We start from the raw sequence: 17776 nt of genomic DNA on the forward strand, positions 1-17776 counted from the left end.
CTGTTTAATGGGCAGTTTTCAAGAGCCTCCATGTGAAAGGGCTGTAAAGATGTAAAAAATATATGAACCACCAGTGCAGAATAACCAATAATGTGCTAATACTTTTGTTTGCTGCAGTCAAAGGTGCATGCCATCCTAAAGTGGAATGTGAAATGTAAAGAAAAAAGGAAAGTGTTGACTGTGCTAACTCCTAAACAAATTTGTGTTCTACCACTCTTATAGCAGTGAACAAATATATATCTATTCACTATTTACTATGAAGGATTTTCACAAAATACCCACCGTTTAACCTATCCAATGATAAACAATTAATAGATATGTTATTAATTGTTAAACACCAAATAATGCACCTAAAAAAACTGAAATATATACTGCACTCATATAAAATGAATAGATAAATACGTTTATAAACCAATCAAATCTTCGGTGCTAAAAATAAACCAACAAAGTGAATTCACAAATAAAAATGAAAAAATATAAGTGGAAAAAAAAGAAAAATTTTATAAATGAAAAATATATACCGTATATACTCGAGTATAAGCCGAGATTTTCAGCCTCTTTTTTGAGGCTGAAAGTGCCCCCCTCGGCTTATACTCGAGTCACCGCTGTCTGACTGCCCGAACAGCGTGTCGAGCAGACAGACAGCGGCCATTCTACCTTTCAAAAGCCGCGCCTCTGCCTCCGCCTCCGCCTGTGATAGGCGGAACACTCAATTTCCCAGCAGTCAGTGTTCCGCCTATCACGGACATCGGCTCATCCTCGGATGAGCCGATGTCCGTGATAGGCGGAACACTGACTGCTGGGAAATTGAATGTTCCGCCTATCACAGGCGGAGGCGGAGGCGCGGCTTTTGAACAGGGGAATGGCCGCCAGGGCGCCGACGAAGAGCGGCGATCCTGGCATGGGACGACACGGAGGCTCGGGACGGGACGACACGGAGGCTCGGGACGGGACGACACGGAGGCTCGGGACGGGACGACACGGAGGCTCGGGACGGGACGACACGGAGGCTCGGGACGGGACGACACGGAGGCTCGACACACAAGGCTGCACGGACACACACACACACACACACACACACACACACACACACACACACACACACACACACACACACACACACACACACGGATGGATGGACACACACACACACACACAGGGATGGATGGATGGATGGACACACACACACACACAGGGATGGATGGATGGATGGACACACACACACACACACAGGGATGGATGGATGGATGGACACACACACACAGGGATGGATGGATGGATGGACACACACACACACACACACAGGGATGGATGGATGGATGGACGCACACACACACAGGGATGGATGGATGGACGCACACACAGGGATGGATGGATGGACACACACACAGGGATGGATGGATGGACACACACACAGGGATGGATGGATGGACACACACACAGGGATGGATGGATGGACACACACACAGGGATGGACGGACACAGAGGGATGGACGGACACACACAGGGATGGACAGGCATATCTCACCCTCGGCTTATACACGAGTCAATAGGTTTCCCAGTTTTTTGGGGGTAAATTGGGGGCCTCGGCTTATACTCGGGTCGGCCTATACTCGAGTATATACGGTAATATGTAAATGAATAATGTGTATCAAGTCCTAGTGAATAGCTTCAGTGAAGGTCAACTAGTTCCTATGTGATCATCCCTCATCCATGGCTCTGTGCCACTGATTCCACCAATTTGTGACAACACCACCACTTTGCAGAATGGTCACTCTTCAGAAATAAATATACATACGCCTTTTGGTTCATCAATGGGATAACCACTCCACTCAGAGCATCAGTCTGCACTTTTCCCAAAGGGCATGTCAATATAATTGATTTCTCTTGTTCTATAGATTCTCATAAAAAATAAACGGCAATCATTGCACAGTATATCTGTACTGTTATTAAAAAGGTATAAAAACAGTTAAACTCACAATTTTGTGTGCCCACAAGCCTGCACCAAGCTTATTCAGCGGTGTGTATGGGGTAGAAAGCATCAGCATGTATTACCCTATGATCTCCTGTGTTGGCGTGCGTTCCAGGCCTCATTCTCACTTGGCAGGAAGAGACGTAATCATTTTCCCAGCAGCCTCTACGCATTTCACAACATAGGTCATATATAAGAAATTGGCTTTTCTATAATCAACAGATGCTCTTCATTACTTTAAAGGATAAGTTCACCTTTGGCAACATGTTCCACCCGTTCTTAGGCTGGAACATGTTCTTATTGCTGCAGCCTCTCGCCTTACGAGGTACAAGCAGACAACTTACACAGTCTGTAGGAGTCCTGCACTGCACTCTTGATCTGCTGATAGTTCCTAGCAAAAATAAATTCTGAATGCACATTGTTTTTACCTGCAAAAAGATGTGCATTTATTTTTATTTTATTTTTTAATACAAAGGTGAACTTATCTTTTAATGAACTGGCAGATTGGTCAGCGAACACCCCCCAGTAAGCCAGTACACCTAAAACTTTCCTTGGCTACCCGTTTTATTTATTTGCACACCTGCTGTTGCAATGCAAACAAGGGGTTGTAGTTTGATATATTATGGCTTTATTACAGATTTGTTTTCTGCAAAGTGGCTACATTGTATTTTAACATAGTGCTACCATGATTGCCAGTGTGTGCCTTTTTTATTGTATGATTTTGGTAACGTGAAGCCAGACATTTAACCTTTTTGCTCTCATGTTCTGCGTATTTCTTTTTAGAAGTAATTGTGTTTTCTGTTATCACAGTTTCCCTCATGCCACCTACCGCACATTGCTTGCCAAGTTCAAGCAGCAGCATGAGGATAATAAGTATTTTGTGGGAACACCTGTCATGGAGCCTGCGTTCATCATTCTTCATTTTGCTGGCAAAGTCAAGTACCAGATCAAGGTCAGCATTTAAGTTGTATTTTTGGTGGGTTAACTGGGGCATTAACTTTTTTGACACCCGTGAAATTACCTTGCATCTCGCCTACTGTGGTAGGTCAGCATAATGCTTGTAACCATGTTTGGGCTCCTTAACTGAAGGATTTCTAACCTATAGGACTTAAGATTGGCCATACATGCTTTGTTTCCTCTTGTTCAGCCCAGGACACCTGTGGCTAAGAATGGACTCGCGCGTGTTCGCATCAAACCCGCCAGGAAGCCGGCACGTCACACCTCCAATCATAGGCAGCATGTGTATGTGCAGCTGCCAGTCGCAGTGATGGCTTCTTGGAGGGTTCGATCTGAGCATGCTAGAGCCCATCAGTACCTGTGGCTATTTGAATACCCGAACAGTGACTGCATCTAACTTTAACTTCTCAAGCCGGGTGGTGCTGAGTTTTGGCCAGTTCAGCATGAATCTGCTGAAAATAAAGTGATTTTATGGCCAGCTTGGGACATGAGCAAAATCTTCACCTAGATAAAATGAGAATATTACAATATGGCTTGTGTAGCAATTATGCTATTTTATTATTATAATTATTTTGTTTTGCTGTATTTTTCCCATTGAAAGTGGAGTTAACATTTAAGAATAAATCAGGTGGGAGACGTTTCTTGTTTGTTTAAAAAAAAATTTTTTTACATGCTTCCCCCAATTACTTTCACTTGATAAAGTGTTTACGTTTATTCTCCAGATATACTTTTTTTTTTTATTTTTTTATTACTTTTCAAGAACTTTTTATATTAAAAAAAGTCTTGTTTGCCTTGATGTAGGATTTTCGTGAGAAAAATACGGATTACATGAGGCCTGACATTGTTGCCCTCCTCCGAAGCAGCGACAGTGCCTACATCCGTGAACTAATTGGAATGGACCCAGTGTCTGTCTTCCGATGGGCTGTATTACGAGCTGCAATTAGATCCATGGCTGTGCTCAATGAGGCCGGCAGACAGCATGCAGAGAAGACAGCAGGTACGTAACATATTGAATCATTTCTGAATTTTCCTTACTTTTTACTGTATTACCTGTTCTAACAGAATTTGCTTTTACTAGTAACCTGAAACGACATGTATTTATCTATTTTCTGAGCTTGCCTATCTGTATTTACTTTCATACATTGCTCTCTTGCACAAAGTATTTTATTACTAATTGCTCTTGTAATAACTCTTCCTCGCATGGCCTTAGTTTGATTAAAAGAAAAGCAAGGTCATGGGTTTCATGTTTCATAGAATTTACATAAAGATAAGTATACCAGGAACCAGAAAGTATAAAATCCCTTTTTGTTGATTTAATTACTTTGGTTTTCTCCTTAAATCTAGGTGTAGTACGAAAAGGACCTAGACTTCCTTTAGGAGAGTTGCAGAAGTCAAACGCTGCTGTCGATAAACTATATCGGTAAGCCGTTAACTATTTCGAAAGTGTGTAATGTTGGGCAAGCTCGGTCTATATTGAGGTGTATTAGAAAATCTGAAGAGCACCAGCCTGTGCAGCGTATGGCAGGCCATAGACTGTGCAAATCTACATGATTCCCCCATCAAAACAGACAGTGTTGACAGGGGGTCATATTCCGACACACACATCTGTACACATTGGTTGTTGGCAGCAGAATGAATACTGGATCTGGTCTTTAAAAGTAAAGGATAGCTGTAACTAGTTTTACAGGCATATATATTTGCATACGGTAGGTGTCTTCTAAACTTCCTACACAAAATGGTCAGTAAACCAGAATGTTAGAACTAGTGATGTTTTAGTTTGTATACTGTGTATATGGAAGTTCATGTACGCTGACATTGCAAATGTTTTATGGAATTTCTATTTTCAGCTCTTATAGATTGATGTTTTGTATCCTAGTTTTTTTTTAATCCTGAAAAAAAGTCTACGGTCTTAGTCTATTCACCAGACTTAGACAGGAAATCTGCCACATATAGATTATTCTTTTTAGGTTGCAGATCCCAGTAGTTCCCTACATAGTCTACATCCTATAACATTAGCAGATTGTATATAAAAAAGTGCTTTACTTCTGACATGTTACTTTGTACCAGAATGTTTGTTTTTTTTTCCCATTTTTAAATATAGCAAGCTTGCTTTGCCGTATGGTAAGGTCTGACACTAGATCGGAGGTCTCCTAAACAGTGTTGTAAAAATAAACTTTCGTATACATATTTAATGTTCTATATCTTACTGGGGATCACCTGTACTCCACCTTTAGCCACTCACTCCTCGATTTCTCCTTTGATTGCTCCGTGGATTATGATATAGATGTGTTTGAAGACATCATAAATATATATGAAAGCAAAAAGTAAGTGCTGGGGTTGACGCAATATTTTATTTTTTTGTCCCAAAATCATGCAGCTTACTGTGCTCCAAAAAAATTGTCTTAATACTAGTTTGACTCTAAAACGCTCAAATCTGTTCCGATGTGGACTCTTTTGTACTTTTATCTAAGATTTCATTTTCCAATGCTTTTATTTAATCTGATGACAAGTAAAGCATAACATAAAATGAACCGAGTCATTATTTAATGCCAAAATGAATGTAAAGTTTTTGTTCAATCTCATTTGGGGCACTTAAGCTGCATGTAGAGAACAAGGGATTAACACTGCGTCACACTGCATGAATTTATGTGCCCACCACCAACTAACTGTCCAGTCGTTGACTTTAGTCTACTTTCTGCTCTTTGGGGTTTGTGGTGTTCACTAAGGCGCTGTGGGTTGTCTTTTTCTGTTCCTGAAGTTGTATGTTTTGTCTTGGTTTAGGCACACTATTTGTTCCAGTGTAGTTCACAAATGTAATTTCTGGCATTGTGTTTTTATTTCTGTCATCTTTTTGTAATGCTAATAAATGATATGCAGTTTGATATCCCCCAAAAACCTACACTCTCAAAATAAGACTCTGTTGCCATAAATATGCTGTTGTATACATATATTGTATACTTGTGTTTTTAGTTCGTGATGATTGCCTCTATGTAAGTAGTATCATTTTAAACTATAGTAGTCTCAGCTGGGTGTCCTGTAATCTCTAATCTATATCTCCTCCTGGCACTGGCAGAGAGCGACATTCCCAGCTGATGAACAGTATAAAGGGACTCTCCTGGCAGGGCGATGACTCAGCCAATGTGCTGCGCACCCTTTCTCTACGCAGGCACTCGCGGCTCCATTTACAGTGAGTGTGCAGAGGAGTTCATGACCATCAAGCAATCGAGGTTACATCACAGTTAGGGGGCACTGGCATCGTGTCTTGCAATGTGCATCGTGTTTGCTAATAAAAGACTGCTCTAGAGCAAAAAATTTCTCTACGATAGTGCAATTGATTTCATAGTATTCTCTGCAGGCTAATTGTCTTTGTGATTTTGTACTGTTTGTTCTTGATGTTTAGCTATGTGTTTACACTTGCTACAAATATGTTTGCCAAAAAATGCACATACAGTGGTTCTGACGTTTTTAACACTGACAAATTAGCACTTTTTCGCCGGTCTAACAGGGCATATATTCAGTGTTCTAAAAACTAACATACTGTAATTCTAACTAGCTTTGCTGGCTAACTGCAACTGGCTTGCTAACTAAAATCATATACCAGGCAATTTGTGGAAGAACTGGATTTTTTATAACTTTGACATCTATTAATTCCATAGGAAATCTAAAAGTGGCCGCCAAAAGCAGCTGATTCCAAAGGTAATGAAGACATTTGTTTTGTCCTTCATATGACAAGAAAAATACAGAACTGTTTTTTTTATTTTATTTTTGTTTTTTTTTTCCTCCTGCTTTAGTAAGAAGTAGTAAGTTTCAATTATTATTTTTATTTCTCTAAAAGTTTCTAATTTGGTTCACACACACTTGTTTTTTTGGCTCTAAGCACCAAGCTGTGTGCAAGGTTCTGGAAAAAGCATTGAGCCAATCGTCTGGGCAAAAAGAGTTGGGCGTTCAGCAGCATTCCAGTTGCACAGAAGAGGTTTGAGTTTTTTGGTGCTTTAGCTCAGCAGAGGATTCTTAGACATGTACGTTGTTTTTATTTTTTTTTATTTTTTTTTTACTTCCATCACAAATTCAAAAGACCAAGGGATTTATCCCTCATTTTAAGATAGTGGTGGAATCATGCAGATAATTTATAGCACATCTAAAGCCTGATGTAACAAAGCAACTTACTACAAATGCATACAGCTTTCTATGGCTAGTCGTCCATCATTAAGGCAGTTTACAGCAATCAAGAGCAAAAAGAAAAGACCTTCTTGGCTTTGTCCTATGAACTTAAGATAAACTCCTTATTTTGTTATTGTAATAGAAGTAAGACAATCATGTGTTCTTTTTTAAGATTGCTCCACTGTCTTTCTTGCTGATGTAGTGATTTATTACGTTTTTCTAAACCCTCTATGCCATAGCCTGATTAGTTGTACTTTCTACTTAGTAGTTTAGGAAATCATGGCTGATCTCACAGTAAAATGGAAAGGTCCTTGTTGTTTAATGTTAAATCACAAAATGTTTTGTGCTGTGACCATATACATTATATCTATAGTGGACTAAATATAGCATTCTAAAGCTAAAAGCGGCGTTAAACCCAAAAACATTTAATCTGGTGAGGTGGCCAGGAACATATAGTACTTCCTGTCTTAGGGTGTCTACATTCTGGATGAAATTTAGTAAAGCAGATACCTTTTGGGCAGCAACATTGTCACTCTGGTTAAAGGGTAGTATTAAACTAACAGATTTAGATGTTCTTGTCTAACAAATTGAAACTCAACTACAGCTAACACTTTATACGTAGTTACAGCAAACCGTTTTTTTTTCCTTTTGGGATATAGGTTTTGCATAAATAAAAGCTGTCCATTGTAAGCATCCCTGTCACTGTTAAATGGTTTGTCTCAACCATCTAACCACTACTTTGTCTGGACAGCTTGGTCTAGTAAAGTAAGTTGAAAAATAACACTTTCTGGATCAACAGGTGGAAATAAAGGAATAGAATCAGTAAGCTGCAGTGTAATAAACTTTTGTTTTGGGGTTTAATGCCTTTTAAGCTTCTAAATATTTTCATTCTCAAACTGCTGTTTACCATTTTCATGTCAATCAATTCACATTTTATATGCAGAACCTGCTTGATTCACAATCTCTGAAATTAATAATGAGCATGACTCTTCATGATCGAACTACAAAGTCTCTCCTTCACTTGCACAAGAAAAAGAAACCACCTAGTATAAGTGCACAATTTCAGGTATGCTCTGATAAACAATGCATTTTCTGTGCTTTTTGTAATGTGTTTTTTATTCTGCTTGTTGTTTTTAATCGTATAGAATAAAAAATATAAAGCCTGTTGAATTCTTTAATTTCTTTGTAAAGTTCCACTTTAAAATGTGGTATTTATTACTAATGTTGCTTTTATAATTTCTGTTAACATTTAATTAGGAATTGAAACACTTTTCGTCACACTAATATCCATATATTTTTTTTTCCAAATACATATATGTATTTCTTCTAGGCATCATTGAACAAGCTTTTAGAAACCCTAGGGAAAGCTGAACCTTTCTTCATTAGATGCATCCGCTCAAATTCTGAAAAGGTATACCTTTGTGTTGTTAATCCTACAGCATAGAAAGACAGACAGTTTAGACCATTGTGCTTTCAATCTTCTGGCAACAGTTTTGGTGTTCCACTAGGCACAAAGCCAGGTCCATGGTTTGATGAGTATTTTGTCAAAGTAACACCAGCGGCCTGCACGCACACTCCTGACCTTCACCCTATTGAACACTTTTGGGATGATCTTTTTGACTAAAGGGCATGGAACTGCTCTGTGGCCTCTAATATCCATATATTTTACAGCAGCAGTCGACTGTTTGTGATGATCTTTGTTTATAGTCCATAAAAAAATTAAAAAAATACATTTCTGAAATGATCAGAGCTTGTTCAGTAATCAAGGAAGTTTTTTGGGTATTATTCATCTCACTTTTGGAATTTCACTAGATGGAAATGACCTTTGATGAAGCTCTGGTACTTCAGCAGCTTCGATACACAGGAATGCTGGAGACTGTGCGGATTCGGAGATCTGGATATAGTGCCAAATACCCCTATCAGGTAAATGGGAATCCCATTACTCAGTCTTTACGTATAATTATCTTCTGTGTTGCAGCTAAAATTCTACTTTCTTTACTTACTAGGAATTCAAAGAACAGTTTCAGGTGCTGCTACCCAAGTCCTCTCCAGATCTGAAAACGGACATCACATCCCTGCTACATAGACTGTACTTTGACCCACATAACTACCAGCTGGGGAAAACAAAGGTTAGAAAATATTTTTATTGTGGCTTTTGGTCACCTGCTTGCAGGTTGGCTGCTGAAAAAGACTATGGACTTCTTAGAGTAAACCTATCACAAACTTTCTATGCGTTGCAAAAAATGCATAAGCAAATAATTGTCTTCAGTTAAAAGGGTCACTAGAAGCATGCAAATGGGTTTCTCAATTTCCTGTAAAAGCTGACATTGGCCCCAACACTTGATGGTTTTACTCCCAACTCTATAAGAATTATGTTGGAGGAGTACAAAGCTGTAAACCCTACAACATCACACTTGACAGACAGCTTTTTTCTATTTAAAGGTGGGCCATGCAGCAACAAAGCTATGGGGGCTCAGTAGCTTATGCTTAAGATAGGTTTGAGCTTGGTCTCACAACTTAACAGGAAAAGCTGAGATCTGCATACATTCAGCTTTCTTTATCTATGGATCTACTGATCTTTTTCATATGCAGACTTCACTGAAGGTTACTCAAAATATATGGTCATTGATATTTGTATAGTTGTTTTCTAAACAGCTCAAAATCTGTCTATTACATTTATGGCTTTTCTTGTTGATTTTCAGGTGTTTATGAAGGAGCCAGAGAGGCAAAAGCTGCAGGACACCCTTCACCAAGCTGTTATCAAGAAGATCATCCTGCTGCAGAGTTTATTTCGCATGGTTGTTGACAGGAGGAACTTCCTGAGGATGCAATCTGCAGTAGTCACTATACAGGTAATGTGAGATGTGTACTTTTTTTTTTTTTCAGGCTGAACTTTGTTTCATTCAGATAAATATATTCCAGGTGCATCCAAAACAAAAGGTGTGCAAAGTCTTACATTTAATTTACTTTAGAAAGCATCCACAGCCTGGGTATGAAAGATTGTCCTCTGCCAGCAGGCTTCTGAAAAAGACACTAGCTCTTCGTATGGAAGCAGTGGGGTCTCTCTGCAGGTCACAGCTTTCCAATTTGGAGAGTTTATGCTCACTAGTGATTGGGGAGCTCTAGCTCTGATTTATCAGTAAGTGTCAGACTTCTGCAAAGAGGACCACTGCTTTCACACAGAAAGCAAAGATCCTTCTGTACAGCATTTTGGCAGAGACCAGGATTTTCTACTTAGGTTTTGCATTTTCTCCTGCATATTTTTGTATCTGTTACATCAATCTTGGCAGCCTCTGAGCCTTGAGCTGTTGAGACTCCTGTCTAATTCAGAGTAGCTTCTGTCTTTGCCTGACAAGCTTGTCTCTGAGGATATCCAGTCCTTTGCCTTTGCTCCCAAGTTAAGAAACCATGTCTGTTCCTGTTGATGTAGCGCACAGGCCCCCAAAAGTAGAGCATCAGCCTTTTGCTGCCAACCATGTTTTTCCCAGTTTTGGATGCCTTAGAGCTCCTAAGGTCGCGAAGACTTTCCCAGTGTACCCACTGATCAAAGTCTTCCTCTTGGAGAGATTGGAAACACCCTGTCAAGATGTTGACTTCCCCAAAGCATGTATTAGCCTTGTACCTGTTCGAAGAGGGCTTTAATAAAAAAAAAAAAAAGTGGTGCCCTCACTGTGGATCTGTCAGTGTCCTGCCTTAACAAAGCATCCACCATACTGCTGGAGGATGCATCTCTCCTTGTGGACCCAGCTAATAAACAATTGGACCCCTTTTCTTGCTGACAGGTCCTGCTGTTTAAGCCAGGTTGCCTGTGACCTTTTCTAAGCCATAGCTAACTGGTTAAAATCCCTTAAAATGTTGCCAGTGCTTGTGTTTGATTTTTTTGGACAATAAGGCTAAAAATGACAGCTAATACAAACTTGCATGAAAAAGGGAACTGAATTTTAACAATTCCTCATATAGTCATTGCATACCATCACCTCAAAATTTAAATAAAGGCTTGAGGTGTGTTCTTCTGAATTTGGGTAAGCATACAAAAAAAGAGGAGAGACTAAGGTTTCCCAAATAATTCTTCAACGAGGAACAAACGGATTTATCAAAAATTATACAATTCTTTAGGGAAAAAAAAAACACATAAACACTGAGAACTGGTAAAAAAAAAATATATATATCTCTATATATCTATCTCTATATATCTATCTCTATATATCTATCTCTATATATCTATCTCGAACCTCCACCACTTTCAATAAAAGTAGACAACGTTGTCTTAGGACACAGATGGCCACCACTAGCAGACACACTCCTCACAAATATAAATTTCTAATCCTCATAAAAGAATCCCAGTGAGGACATGGCTGGATAATATAGTCTCAGAGCAATTTGCTCAATATCTCATGAGTACAACACATTGAGCATTTAGCCTTTCCACAGCTGTGTTAGAGGATATTTAAGAGCAGTTCAAAAAAGCTTGACTCCAGTAAGGCAGATAGAAAATGAATGATCCATTAATGTCAGGTAATGATATTGAAGTACGGTTTCCTAATAATGTAAACAGAGTATGAATGGACATGGCAGGAGTGTTCAGGGTTCCCCCAGGTAGCTGGTTATACAGTGATTGACCAGGTTGTCAGTTACAGATGGGGGCGGGCTTTTGGATCTATAGGGGACAAGTATATACACTTGGAAAAAGGAATCAATACAGCTCACCACTCTCCCGATGTCCACCTCATCCACCTCATCCACAGCATCAAGGCAGTCAGACAGACAATCCACCCGTTTCCGGGACAGATGGGAACCTCGGAGGATAGAATGGAAACTCCGTCCGTTACGCCACATGTCCCATAGGCATCCAGTGCCATTGGCTTTCAGTGTCGTGGTACCTGCATATGGCTATGGTACTCATGTATCTTTTCAAAGATCAGGGGGAAACCGGAGGGGGGGATGTCAGCTAGTAGGTGATCTGTGCCCTCATTGCAGAGAGTGTGATGGTGTCGTGTTTCCATTCTATCCTTCAAGATTCCCATCTTTCCTGGAAATGGATAGATTGTCGGTCTGCCTTGATGCTGTGGGTGAGGTGGACGTCTGTAAAGTGGAGAGCTATATTGATACCTTTTTCTCGGCTGGGAAGTGTATATACATATACACACTATCATGTCCCCTAGGCGATCCAATAGCCCACCCCATCTGTAACTGACAACCTGGTCAATCACTGTATACCCAGCTATCTGGGGGAACCGTGAATACTCCTGCCTTGTCCATTCATGCTTGGCTTACATTATTAGGAAACCGTACTCCAATGTCATCATTACCTTTGCCATTACTGCATCATTTATTTTCAATCTGCTTTACCGGAGTCAAGCTTTTGAACTGCTCTTAAATATCCTCCATCTAACTCGGCTGTGGAAAGTTTAAATGCTCAATGTGTTGTACCTATGAGATATTGAGCGAATTGCTCTGAGTGTGTATCCAGCCATGTCCTCGCTGGGATTCTTCCATGAGGAGTAGAAATGCATGATATTTGTGAGTAGTGCATGTCTGCTTCTACTTTTAATGAATGTGGTGGAGGTTTGTTAGATATAAATTTTAGCAGTTCTCAGTGTTTATGTGGGTTTTTTCAATAAAGAATTGTATATATTTGATAAATCTGGTTGTTTCTCGTTGAAGAATTACTTGGGAAACCTCTTCTCCCCTCTTTTTTGTGTTTTTGATTCTTTTGGTTATGTAAAGTTTAAAGCAAATGATGGTAGTTTTAGGCTACAGTTGTAGCAGGCTGCTGATCGCCTCAGATCTCCTCTCCTCTGAGTCTCCTGTCCATGCACATGCAAAGGACACTTTGAGTAAAGTGCTGGATTATGAAAGCGGCTTAAAAAAAAAAAAAAAAATGATCTGCATTGCCTCCAATGTCTGTCTTCATATTATCAAGAATACTAATGCCGCGTACACACGGGCGGACTGTATGGCGTACTTAGTCCGTCAAAAAACACATTTCAGCGGACAGTCCGCTCGTGTATGGGCTTCAGCTGACTTTTTCAGCGTGCAGTCCGGCGTACTAAGAATTTCGGATTTTTCGAAATTCTGTCCGTCGTACTTTGGTTTCAGCGGACAATCCGCTCGTCAGTATGCTAGTTCGACGGACTAAGAATGGCGCATGCCCAGAAAGGATTTACACGGCCAAAGGATGCTTTGCTGTGTATTGGACTTCCTATTTCTAGTCCCGTCGTACGTGCTGTACACGTCATCGCGCAAGCTTTCGACGGACTGTTTGGGTATCCGTGTGTGGTCAAGTCCGTTCAGTGGAAAGTACGACGGACTGTCCGTCGGATTGTATGACGAACTAAGTACGCCATACAGTCCGCTCATGTGTACGCGGCATAATGGTAGCAAGAGTACCTATACTCCTCAGTGGGAGAAGTCTTTAATACAAGCTCAAAACCGTTCTCCCTCTCTATCAGATAAGAGACCTAATTTTCATTTCTCCACTCCCTCACACCTCCAGACCTCTAAAGCTTGGCACCCAGTCCACCTGCAAGTTCCAGGACTCAAATCTTCTGACAAACCTTCCTTGGCATAAAGGTGCATCTACACTTTACATAGTGGGTGGAAGTTTAACCTTACAAACATTTCCACTGCTTGCATCTCAAATGCCTATTTGCAGATAGTGGTTTCAAGGGCTCCCTGCTCCCTCTCATATCATTACACAGGTTAGCAGATCTCCATCGAGCTTGCTAGGTTTTATGGATTAAGGTGTCATTGCCCTAGTTTCTGGGGTTTAACCTGTTCAACTTTCCTAAACCCAAAAAGGGGCATCTTGGTTGCAAAACATTTTTCATCTTCATTCAAACTCAGAAATTTCATATCAACTTCACCAGTCTGTGATCCAACTCTCGAATCTCAGATTTAGGTTTTCCAGTCCAGAAGTCATTGGACTTGCCCGTTTTCACTCTAGACCCCAATAATGCAACTTTTTTTACTCTTTGAACAAGTGAGTCCAATCTCTAGACATACCATTTTATTTGGCACGAGGACCAGGTTGTTGGGCGCTGGTGCTGTGAAAGTCTTTCTATATTGTCTCTTGGAAGATCCTCACAATGGTTGCCAGTCTCTCTCTCAGGCTGGGCAGGAGTTCTGGGCACTCTGTAAGTGTAGGGGATTTGGTGGTTGAAGTCTCCTCTCCCAATCAACATTCTGGAACTTCAGGCAATTTGGCTGTGTCTGCAACATTAGGCCTTCTTGCTGGAGGGTCATCCGATCTGGATTCATTTGGACAAAGACACAATGATGGTGTACAACAACCACCAAGAAGGAACCAGACGTTTCCCCACAGCAAGAGAGGTAGGTTGAGTCATGTCCTGGCAAGAAAGTAATTTTCCAGCCTAGTCCATAATGCACAACCTAGGTGTGGACAATTGACAGACATACTTCCTCAGTGGGCAGCACCTAGCGTCTCCATACACCTGAAGGTCTTCCAGGTACTGTGTCGCAGTTGGAGGTTAGGTGTGGAGGTTGGGTGTGGAACGCCTGTCTTCCGGGTTCAGCATCTAACTGGGTAGGTATGCGCTTTGCTCCAGGCCTTTGTTTTTGTGCCTGTTGGCATTTGTTTGCCATGTTGCCCATTCCTCAGCTGAACTGCTTTTGGACACCCCAAAGGTGAAGGATTGCCTGCAAACCTCGATGGGAAAAAAACTGTATTTTTGTACTCTTTGTAAAAAACAATTTCTTGGAGTCCATTGGGAGACGCATGTCCCATCCCTCTGTGTTTATGGTCATGGCAGTACCACTGATGCTACAAATTTCATTCAGGTAACAGGATGGAGTATCATTTTTTTTTGGTTTTTACCAGTGTAAAACTCTCCTGTTGGTGGCAGTATGACCTAAAGGGTGAAGACTTTGTGTCTCTCATTGGGCTCCAAGATATAGGATTTATTTTTATTTTTTACTCACTGTAAAAGTATTATTTTTTCAAATAAAAATTTTAAAATGCATTAGAAGCTCACAGATGACTTGGATGACTTTCTGTGTTTGTACTGTACAGTGTTCTACGTTTGTGTTCACATGAAGGAGTGAGTACATGTGCCACTAACATATAGGTTTCCTTCTTTCTCAGGCTTTCTGGAGGTCTTATCGTGTGCGATGTGGGTTGGAGGCTAGGAAAAATGCAGCCGTGTGCATCCAGGCTGCCTGGAAAAGTTATGTACAGAGAAAGATCTATGTTAAGCAGATTCAGTTGATTCAGCTATTGCAGGCATATTGCAGAGGATTCCTACAGAGGCAAAGGTAAAAGTGGAACTTCAGTGAATGCATTCTTTATACAGTTCTCTGTTGCTTTGCATCCAGGCCAATTCTGACATTTCACTCCTACATGTAAAATTCATCATAATTTTTTGCTATAAAATTGCACACAACCCCCAAACATTATATATGTTTTTAGCAGACACCCTAGAGAATACAATGGCGGTCATTGCAATTTTTTATCTTGCACGGTATTTGTGCAGTAATTTTTCAAACGTGTTTTGTTTTTTGTTTTTAATGGTTTTATGGTTTTAAAAAAAACAGTAAAGTTTTTATGGCAATTTTTTTTGCATAATGTGAAAGATGAAGTTACGCCGAGTAAATGGATACCTAACATGTCACGATTCAAAATTGCACATGCTCGTTGGAGGTCTAGGGTTAGAATTATTGCTCTTGTTCTAACATTTGCGACGACACTTCACATATGTGGTTTGAACACCATTTTCATATGTGGGCGGGACTTGCGTTTGCGTTCACTTCTGCGTTCGGGTACACGAGGACGGGCGCTTTAAAAAAAATATTTTTTATTGTTAATTTTACTTAATTTTTAATTTTGACACTTAATAAAATTTTGATCACTTTTATTCCTAATACAAGGAATGTAAACATCCCTTGTAATAGGAATATGACATGACAGGACCTCTTTACAGTGAGATATGGGGTCAATAAGACCCCACATCTCACCTCTATGCTGGGAAGCCTAAAATAAAAAAAACTATCCTGGCTTCCCAGCCGAGGCAGAGCCGTTTTTTTTAATGCAGAGGACGGGCGTGACGTCATAATATCTCGCCCAGCCTCTGATGATTTTAGAGACTCCAGCGACCATCTGGTCCACCGGAAATCTATGGTGGACATTCAGGGCCGGTGGACTGCGGGGAGTCGGTAGAAGCACCAGAGGGTGGCTGGAGGGAGGGGTTGTGCAAATGGCAATAATTTATAACTTGGTTGACAGCTTTCCTAAATTGGCAGTACTTTCTTGATTTCATTTGTAAGTAGCTTAAGAAATGCTGTTTACAGCTTCAAACGTAGTTAAAAATAAAAATCTTTTTTCTTTATTTTTATACATTTTTTTTTTTTTCATTATTCAGTTCCTAAAGGGACAAAGTACTTGTAGTAGTTTGTCCCATTTCCTGTGTCTCCTTTATCGCTAGCTTGCAATTGGTGGACAGGGCGCATTACTGAAGGGCAAGGAAAAAGCTGCCTTGATCGTGAGTGCCTGTATCTGGCCTCTAGCATTTGCCCAAGGTACGCAGTAGCAAGAGGAATGCAGATTATGGTGAGGCTGCCACACATCACTCACCCTGTAGCTCATTATAAAAGCAGCCATCTTCTTGCTAACTGCAGTGCTGGGATGCCATGCATGAAGGGGAAGCCCTGTCCGACATTGCAGCTAGTGTTACGGGGCACCTAGGAAGATGGGACAAAGTACATCATGTATTTTGTCCCATCAGAAACTGGATAATGTAAAAAAAAAAAGTTTTCTTACTTTAGAGCTTGAGCACAGAAGACCAGTCAAATAATTTCTTGGCTCAAGAAAGCTTACAATTCAGTGTCCTTACCACAGCAATTTAAAGCACTTCAAAATTGGAGCCAGTTTGGGTGGAAGGTAATTAACATATCTGTTTTTTCTGTATGTTATATGAATACACACACTGTGAGGGTGTCAGAAACCATGAACCAGAATGAGACAGAAGTACAATTAAATAACACTTGTTAATAAAAAATAAAAAGGTAAATAGAGTAAGCGTAGTCAAAGCATAGCCAGAGTCCAGTAACCAGATCGAGTAGTCAGCCAGGCCAGAGTTCAATAACCAGATCGGCTAATCAGCCAGGCCAGAAGTCAGGGATCTAAGTGGAGGAACAGCAAGCAGGATAAGGAGCCAGAAGGGATGTCGGCAAGCCAGTCTTTAACCAATTAAGGACCGCCTCACGCCGATATACGTCGGCAGAATGGCACGGCTGGGCACAAGCACGTACAGTTATGTTGCCCTTTAAGAACCCAGCCGCGGGTCGCGCGCTGCCGGAAGCACACTCGAAGGCCTGAGCTCCGTGACTGTGGCCGCGGCTCCCGCAGACCCGATCACCGCCGGTGTCCCGCTATCGGGTCACAGGGCTGAATAACGGGGAGAGGTAAGTGTAAACAATCCTCTCCCCGTGCTTCCTAGTTGACGATCAGTGATGTCACACGCCAAGCCATGCCCCCCTACAGTAAGAAACACACTTTAGGTCACACTTAACCCCTACACTGCTCCCTAGTGTTAACACCTTCACTGCCAGTGACATTTTTATGGTAATCATTGCATTTAATGGTTTTTAATGGTCCAAAAATGTGTCAAAATTGTCCGACGTGTCCGCCATAATGTCGCAGTCACAATAAAAATCTCTGATCGCTGCCAT

General features: G+C 40.7%; 1 protein-coding gene across 8 annotated transcripts in view; it reads left to right on the top strand.

Annotated features, from left to right (window-relative positions):
• The window catches only part of MYO9B (myosin IXB), a 241293-nt gene that overhangs the window by 140054 nt on the left and 83463 nt on the right, over positions 1-17776 (top strand). For 4 of the 8 annotated variants that reach the window (XM_077475522.1, XM_077475525.1, XM_077475529.1 and 1 more), the window contains exons 12-23: positions 2783-2924; positions 3731-3926; positions 4274-4349; positions 5164-5253; positions 6003-6116; positions 6586-6625; positions 8034-8156; positions 8421-8501; positions 8903-9013; positions 9097-9219; positions 9793-9942; positions 15195-15364. In XM_077475522.1, coding sequence (XP_077331648.1) covers positions 2783-2924; positions 3731-3926; positions 4274-4349; positions 5164-5253; positions 6003-6116; positions 6586-6625; positions 8034-8156; positions 8421-8501; positions 8903-9013; positions 9097-9219; positions 9793-9942; positions 15195-15364 — 1416 coding nt within the window. The remainder of the gene's footprint in view (positions 1-2782; positions 2925-3730; positions 3927-4273; positions 4350-5163; positions 5254-6002; positions 6117-6585; positions 6626-8033; positions 8157-8420; positions 8502-8902; positions 9014-9096; positions 9220-9792; positions 9943-15194; positions 15365-17776) is intronic. The other 4 variants (XM_077475526.1, XM_077475530.1, XM_077475527.1 and 1 more) reach the window with 3 other exon arrangements.

This window comes from Lithobates pipiens, unplaced genomic scaffold (genome assembly GCF_037356315.1).
Source record: "Lithobates pipiens isolate NorthernLeopardFrog02 unplaced genomic scaffold, aLitPip1_a1.2 Scaffold_13, whole genome shotgun sequence".
Lineage (NCBI taxonomy): Eukaryota > Metazoa > Chordata > Amphibia > Anura > Ranidae > Lithobates > Lithobates pipiens.